An 18595-nucleotide genomic window follows, 5' to 3' on the forward strand; every position below is an offset into this window, starting at 1 on the left:
TTTAGTTGCTTCGTATTATGAAATATGCATATTCACGTATTCATGCATAGAACTCATGTTTTATTTATGCATGCTTCAAAGTTCAATTTACAAAGTGCAATGTTCTTTGTGGCAATGATATGATGTGTAAGATAATATGCTTATGTATGATATGATTTAAATGCTATGTGAAATAAAATTCTGAATGCATGCGATAAATGTTTAAGTTCAATAATGAACTTGGGTTCATGAAGCCTTATTGGTTAAATGTGTGATTTTATAATTTTAATACAATATGAAGTGATGTATAATGTGATGCTTTGTTTATATACATGCTTATGCCCGTGTTGATGACTATCAACCCTAAGAATGGTCAATTATATTGATGCATGTATCACAATAGTTTTCACTAGATATGGTACTCGTTGAGAAAGTCAAAGGATTCTAGGTGAGGGTGTGCATAACCAGATCAGGTAATCTGGCTAGAGTGGTAAGTCTCTGTGAGAAAATGCATTGTCTAAGAACGGGTAGCCCGCAAATATGGTATATTCTTGTGAGGAAGTATATTGTCCAACATCAGGCAGACCATCCGTCTAGGGCAGTAACTCCTTGTGAGGTTGTACATTTCCCAAACTAGGTGATCCGACATGGATTTTGTAAATCTTTATTATAAATAAATAAAATGTTACGATGAAATGTTATAATAAATCGTGATGATCTTCTGGGTTGATTGAAATAGCCAGTTATGAATCTATAGATTTGACTTTTCTATTATAGCATGATTATATATTGAACTCATATATGATAATCAGATCTTTATTGATTTTAGATCTTGATATAAAGTTATGATTATGATGTTTATGTTAGCGTATAGGTGAATGACACATCACACCTACAAATGACTAGTCTTGACTTATTAGGTGAATGATACATCATACCTACATAATTTTATTGCAAATGATTGCATTATGATTGTCTGAGTAAATATATCACACATATGTATCATGATTGATGTGTATCATAAATATCTAACTAAATTACTTATAAGATATGTGTGTGTTTCACGTTGAAATGATCAAATGTGATTTGACATATTGTTTATAAGAATTATGAATGCATATGAAAATGAATGTCTTTATATATATATATATATATATATATATATATATATATATATATATATATATATATATATATATATATATATATATATATACGATGACTTGAATGTATATAAATTATGCTTTATTACGTGAGTTAAGATTGAATACAATATTAAGTGATGAAATGTTTTTAATGCTTTATGTTTGAATGCTTGAAATGAATGACTCGTAAGATATTGTTCCCTTGTCTATCACTTGACGATAGATGAATAATATATCTTTACATTTAAATGCTTTATATATTTTCTTTAAGTTTGAGTTTGGGTTGCTTTACCAGACTTTAGCAAGTCTGACCCCGTTTTATGGAAGACATAAAATATGATGAGTAATTAGAACCAAGGGTTGGTCGAGCTACATCTTCGAGAGTCTACTCTTACCTTGCGATCTTGGTATTTATGATCTTTTTGTTTTAAGTACTTGATCATGTAGAGACTGAAGTATTGTTTTCATACTTTGATTTGAAATGAAATTAAAGCTCTTAATATTTCAGTCTTATATTGTACGTAATTTAAAATGTATATATCCCGTACATTTTGATTTGATTGTTATATTTATTATAACAACGCTCAAAATCTTAACCGTTTTTAAAAATCATTTCCGATTTACTTATACTTATAAAAAAAATTGGTCTCAAAATTTCAATATTTGAACTATAATTAAGGTTAAATTTTAGGGGCGTTACAGTGCAAGCAACCCAGAAGACAAAGCAACTTTAATGGTTCTTATCATATTATTTTTCAAACAAAACCGACAACTCGGTAACTTAGTAACAAGTTTAGTAACAAGTGGCTTTATGGTTCTTAACATATTGTTCTCAAACAAAATTGACTATTTGACTTGCCAAGTCATGTTATAACTGTAGGAGCAGAGCGACCAGTGAACTCCTCCATTTTGGAAAGTTTCAATGCAACTTCCACCTGTAAAATTTCATTACAATGATCATGACATGGATTAATTTGCAATAGCATATAAAAAAACATCCATGTGAAGTTGTACCAGAGGAGCAAGTGCTTCTTGAGAATCCCGTCCAGTCTTTAAAGGATCCTTCTCATATTGCTCTATGTACAGACGGATGGTTGCACCTACCGAGCCAGTCCCTGAGAGACGGAACACCTGCGCAAATTTGTACAATTTTAGCTAAGCAACTTTGACTAAAAAAACACAAGAAATTGAATGTGAAATGCCAATCCCTTGAGAAGTAAGCAAAGGACTAGGCATTCATTGCATATACTATTATTCTAGATACTTGCAATCCCACAATGGTTTTTTAAAAGGGATAAATTGCAAAGCATTGATCCTTTGAGAAGAGACATGATTTCAACAAATATTGAGAAACTTTAACATAAAGGACAATAATGCTTCCAACTCAATACAAATCCTCTGTGTTGGGTATATTTGTTTCCTCATTGAAGGACTTGTGCTTGGTATACTTGAATGGAACATGGAGAATTACTTCACAGAATCCACTTTCAGAAAGATTCACAATAATTTGGACAACTTTCAGCAGCAGGCACAATAACGAGTATCCAAGGACAGGTTATTTACCAATCGTGATCCATCTTCAAAGAGATATCGTATACCCTGGTGCTTTGAAACAGAGCCATCAACAGGATCATTGTATTCGAATTCATCTGCTTCGACAATATTGGACACATCTGATCTTATTCCCTTTATTATCCTGCAACAAGAAGCACCAAATATTCCATAACATAAATATATTCCATTGCATGACAGGGGACTTGTTTGCTTCATTTTGTAAGTACGTAATGTCATCATCCACTAGATCTGCATTCAAATTATTATCTCATGTGTGGAAACAACATTCTCAAAGCCAATGTTTAACCACCCAAAAACATGAGGTACATAATTATTTATAAAGCATTATCATGCACATGGGTTGCAAATAACATTGACATCCCAATGCAAACTGCATGGTTGTAGGAAAATAGTGGAATATAAAGCGTAGGCCTTGGATAAAATTCCACTCATGCACACAGGGCTCTTATTTGCTGGGAGAAAAGCGACAGAAATATAGGAAGGGGTTGATTGTTACCCCTAATCAACCACATTATTTTACTCTTCTAACAGGTAAGGATGTGCTTTTGGACAAGTCAGGAGATTCTGAGATGAAAATGTAACACAAATGGAAAGAAAATTGTGTGCTGAAACAGTGCACAAAGGATATGTAATGATGGCTGATTCCTTGACAGATATGGAGTTTTTAAAGAAATAGCCTGTACATTCAACTCTCAGAAATTGAAAAACTATGAAAGAGATGCTAAAAGCTAAGCGTTTTCATGTTCAATTCTTTTGCAATATCATAAGCAGAAGCAAAACCATCAACGAAATTACAGTTATTTCCAGTATTCCACCAAAATTGGAAATCCAAGAGCAAGGGATAAATGTACGAGTCCTTCAAATATCAGCACCACAGGATTGAACCCAACAATTCTGAAAACAGTTGAACTAAAGTGACAGTTTCTCGAACCAAGATTGTAAAGGCTATAACTGATCAAAGTTTATCTTAAACCATAGTTATTAATATTATTGATTTTGAAAGATATTAACATTTTTTTTAAATAGCCAACAAAAACATCAAAATGCCACAATACTTTCAAAAGTATCACCACGACTTAAATATCGAATTAATATCACGATATATTGTGATATCTAAAAAATTCTTTTTATTTATATGTTTTATGTATATGTATTTTTTGTGATTCTTTTTTCTTTTATATTTTAAAAACTTTGTAACTGTTTCTTCATATTTTTGTAAGAAAAATACTAGTAAAACCTTTTTTCTTATTTTTGTATTGTTCTTTGCATTTTTCATCTTTAAAATGCTGAAAATTTCCCAATAAAAAAACACTAATAAAATCCCCCAAGAAAAAACCTACACGAAGAAATAGCCGAGACCGATACTGGTGACTATGGTTTAAACATCATATATTATCATAATCAGCTGTCACATTCAGTTGTGTCCTGAGGAAACAAACAAATGCCAAATACTGCTTTAAAGATGTAACTGTTGGATTCACAGATGCAATGCTTTGCTTCAAAAGGGAGATGGATAAAAGAAGGTTGCCAAACTAGGAAGCAGAAGCAGGAAATGATACGGGAAGCGGAAACGAGAAGCGAGGCATTTTAAAATTTATAGGAAGCGGGAAATCACTTTGAAAGCAAAATATGAATAAAAAATAAAAAATATGGTAACTGAATAGGAATCAAACAAGAAACAAATAAAAACTAAAATAAAATTGATCATTCTTATATTTCATGATTTTTCAGTAAAAGAGTTAAATTTTTGTTAAAATCTAACAATGATGGTTATCAATTTAGAGAAAGTATGTGGGAAGTGAGTGGAAGTGTGAGAGGAAAAACATGAAAAGAAATGTGAGAAAAGCATATAGAAATCTTAGACCATGCATGTGGGAAGCATAGAAGTGTGGGGAAATCGAGATTCCCATGAAGTTTCGGAAGTGAAGAGTGTCGCGCTTCCGAAGCGAGTTTCCGGGAAGCTTTCGGTAACTCTGGGATAAACTGAGGTTTTTTAAATCAGGTAATGAAAACAGATAAGTTGTAAAAATAATGAAAATGAACCTATGCAACATGGTACATATTAAACAAGTTAGCTCAATCTTTTTGACAAAATATAAAAACTATTAGGCATACATACTTGTTGACATCAGGAAGAGAAGACTGAAGAGCAACTAGATGTGCCATGAGATCCTTTGCACATCCTGCATCAACATTCTTCATGGAAGGTACATAACTTTTAAGAAGATTGACTTCACATGCTGGCAAGAAAACCATTGACAATAGTAAAATCAAAACAAAAAAGACAAAGGGAACAATCTTACCTCATAGTCATATCTTGTGTAGTAGTGGCGGCCATAAATAGACCAGTGATCGCGAACAATGTCTTCCACAGACACCAGCTTTTCTCCATCAAGCTTGTCCTTATTCTTGAAAGCAAGAATAGAAAGCCATGACAAGACAGCCCAGATGCCATCTTTCTCACGGATATGATCTGAACCTGTAAGTGCAACAAAAACATCATTCACAAAAAGGCTTTGATTATCTTCTTCCAATAAAGTTTATGCTCAATTTAAATGGTGCAGAAAAATAAAAAAGGAAAATACCTCTTGATGGATATTAAAGTATTTTTGTTCCTTTAATATTTATCTTACAAATGTATAATGGTAAGGGTGGCCATCTCCAATCACCCAAACAGTCCAGTTGCTTGATAAGCACTTTCCATTTTGAACTCGATTAATCTTATAGTCACATAGGCATTTGACACATTTTCTGTGGGGGTTTTTTGAACATCTACTTGCCATAGTCCTACGCCTCTAATCAAATGATCCAAGGAGTTTCCAGTGTGTGATTCTAGCTTCCAGCATCAGTAACACATACTTTAACCTTCCTATGGTTTCATTGTTGACACCATCATACTTCCAAGATTCATGCACTTGACGGGTGGATAATGCCATACATGTTTAATAATGGAACAACTAAAAGAAAAAAAACAAGAAAATGAAATACAAGCACTTCATGTGCATCAAATATATCTGATTAACACGTGTATAGACCTTCAAATACAGAAAGTCAAAGAGAAACAAAGAACATATCACCCACCAGTGCCAAAACTTTCTTCTCCACAAATTGAACATAACCCAGCATCCATCAAGTTTCCAAAAAATTTCCAGCCAGTGGGGACCTGGAATTGGAGTACATTGAAGAGATGTACATCAAATGCAAAGCCTGCAGACATAAGACCCCATTCTCGTATGACATACCTCAAAAAACTTCAGATTTAAATGCCTAGCGACAACATCAAGTGCAGCTGATGTAGGCATACTCCTGCAAGGAAATAGAAGTCTTCAGTTATCCCAAAACATGAATGGAGTGTGAAATGTCCACAAAATGTTATGACTTCCAAAACCAGCACAAATTTATTGACTTTAAGTTTTTCCATAAAACAAACCTAAGCACAAAAAGTGAAACTAGGAAGGAATTTGCTCATAGGCAAAACTCGATGGAGTTTAAGTTATCCTGGTAGAGTGAGCAACTCTATATAGATGACCAATGAAAGAGCGAAAACAGTACTTATCATTGGAAAAAGTAAAATTACTAAGGGTAAGTTTGGTTTGCTGGGCCACACGTGATTTGAAATCAAATTTGATTTGGTGTCATATGAATCAGAATCACATGAGGTTCCTCGTGATTCTGATCCTTCATTTAAATGAGAAAGAAACTCTCATTTGTAAATCCAAATCAGAGTCCATTTCTCACCACCCATTTTCTGATGTTTATTCTCTCATTTGGATGAGTCCAAATCTCATGAGACTCAACCAAACATGCCCTAATTCCTAAATGTTCAGACAATAATAAATATTCTATTCCTATACATGCTAATACAAGGCACAAAAATTTAGAAGGAAACAATGACATCTATTAAATCATAAATCAAAGGATGGCACATAAATGGCGCTGCCAACTAGTGGACCTCTACACCTCCTGCACTGAAAAAAATAGTCTGCTAGGAATCTTGGTCCCTAGTCAGGTTCTATGCAGTCAAAGGCTCTAAGCAGACAAGGCACATTGGTGGGGCCTACACAATGCCTAGAAAACCAAATAGGAAAAAATGTTGATTTTTAGATAGAAGATTTTCAAAATCTACAAGTTTTCATTAAATTCGGTTTTTAATATTTTCTATAAGATTATCTGGAAAACAAATTATAAGATCATAAGAAATTCTAGATCATTATGATGATCACAAAAGCATCTTGTTCTATTAATGACGTAGACATGTATAACTAATAAAAAGTGCACATTTAGCAGACCAATGACAAGTAAAATTGAAACATGCATCCAAAAAGGTGAAAGCCTATATATATATATATATATATAATAGGACATGCAAAACATGTCTAATGTAGATCTCTCTCTCTCCCCTATACACAAACGTACGTACACACAATATTTCAAAAAAAATCACAATATTAACATGACACAATAAAAAGTAAAATATCATGACAATTTTGCTTTTTTACAAATTTTCTTATTTTTGAGTTATGCATGAATTTTTATTATTTATTTATTTTCTATCTTTTCTTTATAGAAAAAACATAATTAAACATATTATTTTTTCATATTTATATATTTCTAATATTTAAATGCTGAGATTTTCTCAAGATTTATAAAAACCTTATATAATCCCAAGAATTTTCCTTGCAGAAATATAGGCGAGATCAATATATGCGACTGTGATTGTGTGCCTGTGTATGAGTTTGAAGAAAATAAATAGATAGCTGGCTGCTGCCACATGCAATGAATGGAAAGTTTTCTCTATACCATCAAATATTTTCATTAATCTCAAAAGTATCCCTGAATTTTGCACAACCAGCAGCATGAAATGAAGGAGACATTCTGTTTTCTTTTTGTCCTACATATAAGAATAAATTGGTGATGCCTGGATAAAATTTGCCATACATTTCATCTAACTCGCATAGATATTGGGCTAACCTACATGTGTCATTCGTACACAAGTCAAGGAACATGCTATCCACTAAAAAGTAGGGGCCAAAGCAGTCAACAGGTATAGAGAAACCGGTTTTATCCAAGGTTGTCAACTTGGAGAGTGGAAGTGAGAAACGATAAGGGAAGCGGAAGTGAGAAATGATAAGGGAAGCAGAAGTGAGAAGCGAGGCAAAAGTATCCCTGAATTTTGCACAACCAGCAGCATGAAATAGAGGAGATGTGATGTTTTCTTTTTGTCCTATATATAAGAATAACTATGTGATGACTATATGAAATTTGCCATACATTCCACCTAACTCACATAGATATTCGGCTAACCTACATATGTCATTCATACACAAGTCAAGGAACATGCTATCCACTAAAAAGTAGTGGGCAAAGCAGTCAGCAGGTATAGAGAAACCGGTTTTACCCAAGGTTGTCAACTTGGAGAGTGGAAGCAGGAAAGGATATGGGAAGCGGAAGTGAGAAGCGAGGCATTTTAAAATTTATAGGAAGCAAGAATTGATTTGGAAGCGAATCGAGAATCAAACAGAAAGCAAAATGGGAATCTAATGTGAAATGAAACGGGAATCAAACAAGAGAAAACAAAATAAGAATCAAACCAAGAATGAAACGAGAAAGAAACTGGAAGTAAAAATAAAATAGAATGAGAAACAAATATGTATTATGTTTCTTTAACTTTATCTTTTGTCTTTTAAATGCCAAAAAGTCATTTGATATTTCATTCTCTTGATGAGTGCATTTTCAATACCAAAATAATTAGTCTATCATAATACGTAGACTATTAGCATTTATTAATTTTATAGTATTATATTAAAGAATGGACTTAGAAATTATTGGATGCCTAGAGAAGAGAAGAGTAAGAATGGAGAAACAATGTAAAATCACAAACTAATTTTATTCTCTGTAATAGTTTCAACTCTTTAATTAAGATTACAATTTACCTTTTTTCAAACAAATCATAATACTTGGTTTAAAAACTAAAATAAAATTGGCTATTTTAAATATCATTATTCTTTAGTATAAAAATTATTTTTTTCTCAAAATCTAAAACCATGATTACCAATTCAGCAGAAACACATGGGAAATGTGTGAGTAGCATGAGCAAAAGTACATGCAAAATGTGAGAACAAGTGTGGGAAAAGTGCATGAGAAACAAGAACCTCATCACACCCGGAAGCAAGGAGTACCATGCTTTCAAAGTAAGCTTCTGAGAAAGCACGCTTCCCACCTATCTAAGGTTTTTCTGATAACTCTGGTTTTACCTAATAACGATGAATTTGGACATACCTATACATACTAGGACCTAGAGCAGGATCCAATTATCCAAAATCTGGTTAGACCAGGGTTACCGGAAGCGCCTAGCTAAAAGGGGAAGCGCGCTTCCCCGAGACGCGCTTCGGAAGCGCGAAACGCGGCGCTTCCGAAACGCACAGGGAAGCGCACATAAAAAAGAAGAAGCGCGTCCCCCTTTAAAGGGAAGCGCGTCCCCCTTTAAAGGGGGACGCGCTTCTCTTTATAGGGGGACGCGTCCCCCTTTAAAGGGGGACGCGTCCCTCTTTAAAAAGGGACGCGTTTCCCTTTAAAGGAAAACGCGTCCCCCTTTAAAGGAAATCGCGTCCCCCTTTAAAGGGGGACGCCTTTACAAAATACCAAATTTACCCTTTTTTAAAACGAAAATTGACACGTGAAAAACAATAAAAAAAAATCTGAATAAGGGTAAAACAGACATTTTTACAAAAAATCGTGAAAACTTAAGGGCGAAGGCAGGGTTTTTCTTTTTCACCCGACTCCTCTCTCTCTCTCTCTCTCTCTCTCTCTCTCTCTCTCTCTCTCTCTCTCTCTCTCATTTTCGGCCACCGGCGACCTCCGACGACCGGCGACCTCCGACGACCGGCGACCTCCGACGGCCGGCGACCTCCGACGACAGACGACCGGCGACCTCCGACGACCGGCGATCGAGCAATGTCTCTGTTCAGGTATGTTCCTCTCTTCCACTGACGTCCGGCGACCTCCTCCATTGCTTAGCAAGGTTGTAAATGCGCAGGCTCAACGCCTAGCTTCGCCTCTGAGGCTCACAACACTGCCCCCCACATGAATCCTTGCTACGCCACTGCACTGAATCAATGAGGCGAAGCACCTCGCTTCGCCTCTGAGGCGTACGCCTCAGGTAATGAGGCGCACGCCTCAGGTAGGTAATGAGGCGCACGCCTCTCACAACACTGCCCCCGAACTTCGGGGGCAGCGTCCCCGAATTTTTTTTTTGACATAAAATAAAAAATGGCTACAATTATTAATAAAAATCTATTTCATATGGACAAATCGAACTATTTGCTGCAGTCAGGGTTGGGTAGGACTGGGCTGGGCTACAAAAATGAATAAAAAACTATTTCATATGGAATCAGGGCTGGGCTAGCCTGCTAGGACTGGGCTTTGAAAAAAAATAAATAAATAACTGTTACGGTAGCCTCCCGAAACAGTTATTTATTTATTTTTTTTTAAAAGCCCAGTCCTAGCCAAGCCCTGATTCCATATGAAATAGATTTTTATCCATTTTTGTAGCCCAGCCCAGTACCCAGCCCTGACTGCAACAAATAGTTCGATTTGTCCATATGAAATAGATTTTTATTAATAATTGTAGCCATTTTTTATTTTATGTCAAAAAAAAATTGGCTGATTCACAAATTTTGCTATATTCATTGAGTCTTGGACTCTTGGCTGATTCATGTACTGATTCGTTAAATTTGATTTGATGGGCATATTCTGATAAAAATAAATAGAACTAGTCTGCAGTTCTTTTTAGATTGGATTTATCAAGCTTCTACCTATTTGTGATTTCCTGGGTTAAATTAAATCTGTGGTGTTTCAAGTTTCAACTGTCATGTTTGTTTGAGATTTAGTTTGATTAAACTTGAATTTTAAGGCTTGATGCTTTCCTCTGTATTCATTACGGGTGTTAATGCTATTAGAAAAAGGAAATCTGATTGGTTTCATAGTTCTGAAATTTAGATTGTGACTGCGAAGCTGTGTGATACATATTGTCTGGATTATTTTAAGAAATGAGCATGATTAGTTTAGTAAACCCCACGGTATTTTACGGGAATTCGATTGCAAGGGGCGTTCATGGTTCACTTTGAGTCTTTTTTTTTCCTTTTGTTTTCGCATTCCACTCTCCATCTTTTGCTATTAATAATAGTTTTTTTAAAGTGTTCTAAAATGATTCCTATACTTTTATGATGCAGCTTTGCTTCATTAATGACCATCACAAGCTATGATCACGATAATTATGATGACGATGATGATTCTTTTTACAATTTGGAGCATGAATCGTCTAGTGGTGTTGGGAAGGATAATGCAAGAAAAGGCAAGATTCCATATGAGTTTGAGAACAGAAATGAAAATTGTTTTGATGAGGAAGATGAAGAAGAATATGACTACTATTCTGAAGATGACCAAGATGATGAACCACCTAGCATGCATAAAACAACAGTGCTATGGCGCCATGTATTGAAACAAAAGAAGAGTGGGCAAGGAAAGCAAGGTGGAACCCAAGTTTTTATGTGCAGGCACTGCAAAAATATTTATCATGGGTCATATACTCGAGTTTTTGCACATCTCATGGGATCTCCAAAGGGACAAAGTGTTGGGATTGTCTTTTGCCCTGTAGTTGCAAAAAATGCAGAATTGGCAAAAAAAATTAAGAGGCAAGTTCGTCGAGTGGAGGTTTCATCAAGTGCATTTGAGTTGAGGAGATCAAGAATTGATACTCCGAAGAAGCCTATTAGTATGACTACATCATCTAGTGGAAGCCGACAAACAGTTGATATTCGTGATACCTTTAAAAAGGTAGAAAGAGATGATGTAGATCACAAAATTATCAGATTTTTGTGTGCAAATGGCATACCTTTCAATGTGCTTCGATCACCATATTGGGAAGAGATGATATCTGCAGTTAGTAAAGTGCCAGGATATAAACCCCCATCATATGAAAAAGCGCGAACAACGTTGCTTGACAGTGAGAAAGAGTGTGTTCACAGGGAGTTAAATGAATTTCGAGAAAAGTTTGGGGAGTTTGGAGTTTCCATTGTCTCAGACGGTTGGACAAATATCAAGAACAAACACTTGATAAATATACTTGCCTCAAACTGTTTTGGCTCGATGTTCTTATATGCAAGCGATTTTTCTAATGTGCAACAGTCAGCTGCAAACATTGCCGAGTTTTTGAAGACCGGATTTAAACTTGTGGGGCCTTCTAATGTAGTGCAAGTGATTACAGACAATGCAGCAAATTGCAAGTTAGCAGGTGAAGAATTAAAACAAACGTACAAGTATATTTTTTGGTCACCTTGTGTTGTGCACACACTTAATTTGATCTTCAAGGATTTGGCACATGAGTTTCATTGGTTGGGAGAAACATATTTGCAGAGTAAAGAAATTGTGAAGTATATCACAAATCATTCAAAAGCACTAGCAATCTTTAGAAGTAATGAAAAATTAGAATTAATAAAGATTGCAAAAACAAGGTTTGCTTCACATTATACTACTTTGAAACGCTTGCTTGATGTGAGGGAGAGCTTAAGGCTCACAGTAATTTCAGATAGATGGAGCGATTGGAAGCAATCACGCACGGATGACACTATGAAAAAAAGGGCTGTTACAACAGAAACAACTGTTCTTGATGAAGAATATTGGGATTCTGTACGTTTAGCATTATTGATTACAAAACCCATCTATAAGATGATTAAATTTTGTGATCAGGAAGGCCCTATAATTGGTGAAGTGTATGAAGGCATGGACAACATGTTGGGGGAAATCAAAGACAATCTAAAAGGACAACCAGATTTATATGAAAAGATTCATAAGATTGTCTCAAATAGATGGGATAGAATGAATGTGCCTCTCCATAGTCTAGCCCACATGCTTACTCCAAAATATTACGAGTCGGAGTATCTCAAAATCCCAGCAGCAGGAGGGGTCAAACGAGTTTCTCCTGGTAAAAATTTTATTCTATCAATTTAATAAAGTTTAATGATTTAATTATTTTATTATTTCAATTGCATTTTCTTGTTATAGTTACTAAACATTTTTTTTGCAGAAAAGGATAATGATATCTTAGACGGTGCAATGCTCGCGCTTGAAGTCATATCTTCTGGAAATGAAGAGCTATCTACACTTTATAGGTCACAACTTATGGCTTTTGCATCAAGAAGTGGAAGATTTAGCCGAAATGTAGCAAGAATAGATGCACTGAATCCTACAATGTCGGTGCTTAATTGGTGGCGTTTTTATGGTGGTGATACACCTGAGTTGAGAGCATTAGCCATTAAAGTTTTATCTCAACCTATTAGCACATCTTCTGCATAAAGAGTGTGGAGCACCTATAGTTACATTCACAATGTTAAAAGAAATAGACTCAATGAAGATCGTGTTGATACCTTAGTGTATATTCATTCCAATCTTCGATTGATTGACAGGTATAATTAAACTGTGTTGTACTTTTGTTTTGGTATTTTTTTTTCTCTTTTTCTATCATTGATTGTTTATTAACATTCATATTTTATATTATTGTTATAAAAGGTGCAACGATCGCTACAAAGAAGGGCCTAGTCGAAAATGAGATATCAATCCAGGACTTCCTATTGTAGAAGAAAATACGTTGAGATTAGAGGATATGCGATGGAGAGATTTGGATGATAGTGCACAACAATCAAGCACTATTTCCAAATCCAAACATAAAGATGCACAACCAAGAGCTCCATTACCTCCAATAATCATACGTACAAATGAAGTTGAAGAGGATACAAATCAATCCAACAGAGCTAGTAGAACTGCAGATATACAAGAGCGACCATCAGTTCCTCAAGGTCGGATTGATCGTTTCTTTAGCAGGAGACCTAGGCAAGGTATGTTGATATTGTGTTTTTTATATTTTAAATTATGGTTTTTGAACATTTTAATTTTTTAAGGTATTCATTATAGGAAATGAAGGAAGGAGCAGAAGACATGGTCGTGGAGGACAAGACGCACGTGATGCAGAAAGTTCACGATCTATTGCTGACTTGAAGGGGAAGAGAAAGATGACAGATTAATGAACTCTTGAATTATTAATTGTTTTTTTGATGATGTAGTTGGAGTAGTCCAACTTAAAAACTTTTATGTTACTTTTTTGTCATGGTCTTATAATATTTTTTTGGTATACTTTTATTTTGAATCTTGCATGATGAAGTGAAATAGTGGATTATGTTAATTTTAAGGTTAAACTTAGAGTTTAGAACTTTGTAGCTTATAATTTAGAATTTAGAAATTTATAGCTTCTTAGGTCGCTTCCGGTTCGCTTCCTATGTCGCTTCCGAGACGCTTCCTATGTCGCTTCCGAGACGCTTCCCGGTTCGCTCCTAAGTGGTCCCACGCTTCCCGCTTCCTAAAATTTTGAAAGTGCCTCGCTTCCCGCTTCCCGTATCGCTTCCCGCTCCCGCTTCCTCGACTGGCAACTCTGGATTAGACACACAGATCAGGTAAGGTTCTCTGGATGTTTGAGACAAATTAGGCCCGGGCCAAACCCAAAAACAAAATCTTTTATTGCATCCATGATTAAATGAAAGGCTTTGAGAAGAAGTCTACTTGACAATGGACACAACTATAGGTGCCAGATATGAGCAATTCAGTTGGATTCTATAGCCAGAATACTATATTTCAATCAGATCAAGACTGGATCTGAACCAGTCCTTTTTACTATGAAGAAACCACTTTCAACCCATTTAGTCCATGCATGGTGTTACCATGGAAGAAACCAATCTGGTACCATTCTGCATTTTAGATTAGCTCAGATCCAGTACACCAAACCATGGTTCCAGACCTGGGTCAAGTCTCTCCCATTTTCACCCTAGCAACAATTAGGGCATGTTTGAAAACCTCAAGCACCATTCAACCTTGTATCTAGCATGCGGCCCATGCCAGATCCAAGGTACACTCAAACAGGGGATCTCAGATCCCTGATCCGAGAGCCCCCTTTCTTCACATAAATCATGGTTTTATGGCCCGACTGGCAGGCGAATTGGGTTCAGGTAAGAGATTCACAATCTGAAAACCAGGGTTCTCAGATTATGGACATAACAGCATACCCCTGTTCTCAGAAACAGGGGATTCAAACACACCCTTAAAGTCAAATATTAACTAAACAAGTATACCTTGCAACTCCTTTCAGTCCAGAGTTGAAGTATGGAATAGCTTGAACAGCATTTGCAGCAATGATGGCAACAGAATCCGAAGGAGTTACAAAAAATCTGTGATTTCAAGATATCAAAATATAAAGACAAGCTTGGATTGAAAACAAATCAACACTAACATGGAACAAAACAGAAAAGGATAAGGTCTTACCTTTTTCCAAGAATCATGTTCCGATCAGCATCACCATCAGCAGCTGCACCAAATTCTGGTGCTTCACCTTCATGGCTACCTTCACCCAATCCCATGCATGCAACCAGTTCCTTTGCATATGTGAGGTTGGGATCCGGATGGCCTCCTCCAAAATCTTCCTGTATAAACACAATAGGAATATTGCTATTAGATAGCTTCACAAAAATGAATGACCTACAACTTTTGCACTTAAATATAGTCCATGACAACCCAATATACCTTAGGTACACAATTTAGCAATGAACCTTCATTGGCAGAGAGCTCTTCCACAAAAATACGTGTAGCATAGGTTCCAGCCACACCATGAAGGGCATCATAACTAATAGTTCACAGCAGTAAGTAATGCTATAATTACTATGTGAAACAAAATGAATATATAATGAGCCAAGTAGAATAAGCAATGTCACATGATATGCCACACAATAAAAAAAGGAAAAAGAAACTACCAGAATGTAAATTTTGGGCATGTGAGAAGCTTCTGGATGCTATCAAAATCAAATATTGACCTACAAAAGGAGAAAGTATTTAATGATTAGATACCAGTAATCCCAGAAAATGATACACATGCAGGGCCAAAGAGTATCCATGATACAGTAATTGCATCATTAGTGGGCAATATTCTTCATGTTATTGAGTGGAAGAGGGAGAGGGCACCTTGTTCACATGATATGACATCATATACATCTAGATGAGAGTGACAAAAAAAAATTATCTATGGTTTCAGTTTAAAAAAAAAGACTGGTTATTGGCAAGAAGACCCTATGTTCATGAAGACAAGTAACGAATAGGGAATGTTACTTAATAGAGCCTTTGTGAGGAAAAACCTCCCTACTAGAGATAACCCACTCTACTGCTTAAAACAACAGTTCAGGGCAAAAAGAAAAAGAGGGGAAAAAAGCCTTCTATTCATTCTTTTATCTATTCAAAGTTTCAAACCTTATCCTGGAACTTGAAATGGAAGCTTTATTCTCTTACATCTGTTTCACAATTATACCTCTTCGAATCCACAAACATATATTCATCTCTTATGTTCTTCTTTAATGAACCAAAAGTTATGGATCAAACATCTTCAGTGGAAATAGTAAATATCTAGGTGTTTCATAATCAAACCACAATTATGATCACCTTTGACTTATTTTCCACATGAGTTGTCCTGTGAATCACCATATGAAGTCAATCAGATGCCAAGCACACCATTTTTTAGGAACATAGTAATTGGCCATGATACATCCTATTTTTGAATGTTTCATCAAAGCATTGTAGTACATATCCTATCTCACTTTTTTTTTCTTTCTTTGAATCAAGAAGTTTAGTTTTGGGCTATTCATAGGATTTGAACATGAAACCCCTTAGTTAAGATGCTGCAACGATATCTGGTCCAGCTACCTTATTTTTATCTTACCTTTCATATAGAAGCGAATTGAATTTCTCTAAAAAGATTTCACTCCATTTGCAATCATAGGGCAATTTCTTGATGGTGTATAAAATGCTTGGTTGAACACTTAGGGGAAGATAAGACTCACCATTCATCAAGGGGAAAACTTGGATTGTGAGTGCGTATAACAATGGGGATAGAGTCATAAATTCTTGTAAAAGTTATAGTTTTGGTCACTGTTGACTTCCATGGATGAGTCTGGAATCATGAAATTTCTATGCCTCTTCCTGAAAGCAGATGGATGGTTTAAACTTTAAACATCTTTTCCAGAGATTAACAATGATTTGAATATAGGATTAAAATGTTGATGTTAAGCAGCCAGGTATCATAGCATTTCTAAATAATAAATTGACTAAAGGCCCTTTCAATGGTTTTCCTGAAACATTACTGATCTCGCATGAAAGTGATAAGCTATTAATTTAAAATTTTAGATAGTAAAATCCAAAATTACATTAGCTGCGAATTTTACCTGAAATATACAGCTTCAACAAATGGAAATTTTTATAGATGTGTGTACCATACCAGCCTAGGTCATATGGCCTAGATCAATCCAATTCCCATTTAAATCATATTTGAAGGGTCACCAAACCTAGAATGTGTGAGGGGCAACCCCTTACAACTTTTCACTAGGATTAATCCTCTATATATGTCTTGCTTAAAGATATCCCTCCAAAATCGAAAGAGATACATTATCTATTTTTACAGAATGATGTACCGAAAGATGAATAACACCTAAAACATACTCAAATCGAGTGAACAGTAAACTGGATCTAAATTATACGTCAAATCATTTAAATATGAATCATAATAAACCATATTTAGATTACATTCCAAATAATATCTCTGAACAGATCTAAATAATAAATCAAAATCATAGTACTTTATTATAAAAAATTCCAAACAGTAACTACATCTGTTATAAATATCTTATCTTAAGCTCAAAAGTTCATCTTTCCTTGACTTTTCAAGTAAAAATATAGGAGTTGAAGTGGATGAAGGCATGCAACAACAAGAAAAACAACTCAACTTTCATAAGTTCTCTCCAATAAAATGTTTTTGTGATTTTAGTCCCTCCAGATGCATACAAGAAAGTCTTCGTAAAAAACAAATCCTTGTCCAAACAATAGCTCATATCCATCTTCGATTTAATCTAAATTTAAAATCAACAATAATCATCACCAATATCATATTATTTTTTTAAAAATTTCAGTCATATATGAATTTATGATCATTAAGATTGTCACAACATACATCATGTGCTATTTATTACACCCCATCAACAAGTTCAGCTCATCATGGGAAGCTTGTTAGGGCAACTTAGTCTTTTGACAAGAAATCTTATGACCTTCCCATCTAGTAAGTAGTTTCTTATTGTTGCATCACTTGATTCCTGGCATCACAAGTATCTGAAACATTTTCATTATGTACTGTACTACATGAGTGATTTCTTATCTAGCCGGAAAACTCAATGTTGGACGCTAATTGGAAACTGAAAGGAAAAGATAAGTAAAATCTCAATAAACCACAATTATTTTAACTGGGAAGAGCACTTACTTCATCAATTTCACATAGTCAGATGTAGAATCAAAAACATCCACATCAAAGGGTCCTCCAGGCCCACTAAAGCTTGTCAAGCCAATCACAGATATGTCAACCTGTAGTATTCTTTTAGAATCATCATACATAAAAGATTGGAAGTTATATAACAAATAAAACTTTAAAATGAATCATACATCTGACAGATCCTCTGCAATGAAGTATTCCTTTATTGTCTTTGTGTTGGCAAAGATCTTATCTGTGACTGACTCAGGAGCAGGCCCTCCATTCTCCATATTGTATTTAATCCCAAAATCCTGTTAATACAGAAATTAAATGAGTTAAAAGACAACAGCATAATCTTCTCAAAAAACAGGAGGACAATAGCAGTCGTATGACCATAGGCAAAATAACATATTCTATCAAATTTTGATACTGTGAAAAACTGAGATAAGAGAATGAGTCATAATATGCCCAAAAGTAGAAACCTGCATAGAAACAACCAACTGTACCACAACCA

At 35.1% G+C, this 18595-nt stretch overlaps 1 protein-coding gene across 1 annotated transcript in view; it reads right to left on the minus strand.

Moving 5' to 3' along the window:
• Nucleotides 1-1852: 1852 nt before the first annotated feature.
• LOC149812053 (phosphoglucomutase, cytoplasmic 2-like) overlaps nt 1853-18595 on the minus strand; it is a 65096-nt gene continuing 48353 nt past the window's right edge. Inside the window, exons 7-19 of the mRNA XM_089993508.1 lie at nt 18273-18392; nt 18094-18194; nt 15551-15610; nt 15324-15423; nt 15066-15223; nt 14876-14971; nt 5942-6005; nt 5781-5862; nt 5003-5178; nt 4819-4895; nt 2688-2820; nt 2139-2255; nt 1853-2059 (exon numbers count right to left, since the gene is read on the minus strand). Coding sequence (XP_089849634.1) covers nt 1988-2059; nt 2139-2255; nt 2688-2820; nt 4819-4895; nt 5003-5178; nt 5781-5862; nt 5942-6005; nt 14876-14971; nt 15066-15223; nt 15324-15423; nt 15551-15610; nt 18094-18194; nt 18273-18392 — 1356 coding nt within the window. The 3' untranslated portion in view covers nt 1853-1987. The remainder of the gene's footprint in view (nt 2060-2138; nt 2256-2687; nt 2821-4818; nt 4896-5002; nt 5179-5780; nt 5863-5941; nt 6006-14875; nt 14972-15065; nt 15224-15323; nt 15424-15550; nt 15611-18093; nt 18195-18272; nt 18393-18595) is intronic.

The sequence above is a fragment of the Nuphar pumila genome, chromosome 17, assembly GCF_984573655.1.
Source record: "Nuphar pumila chromosome 17, dmNupPumi1.hap1.1, whole genome shotgun sequence".
Classification (NCBI taxonomy): domain Eukaryota; kingdom Viridiplantae; phylum Streptophyta; class Magnoliopsida; order Nymphaeales; family Nymphaeaceae; genus Nuphar; species Nuphar pumila.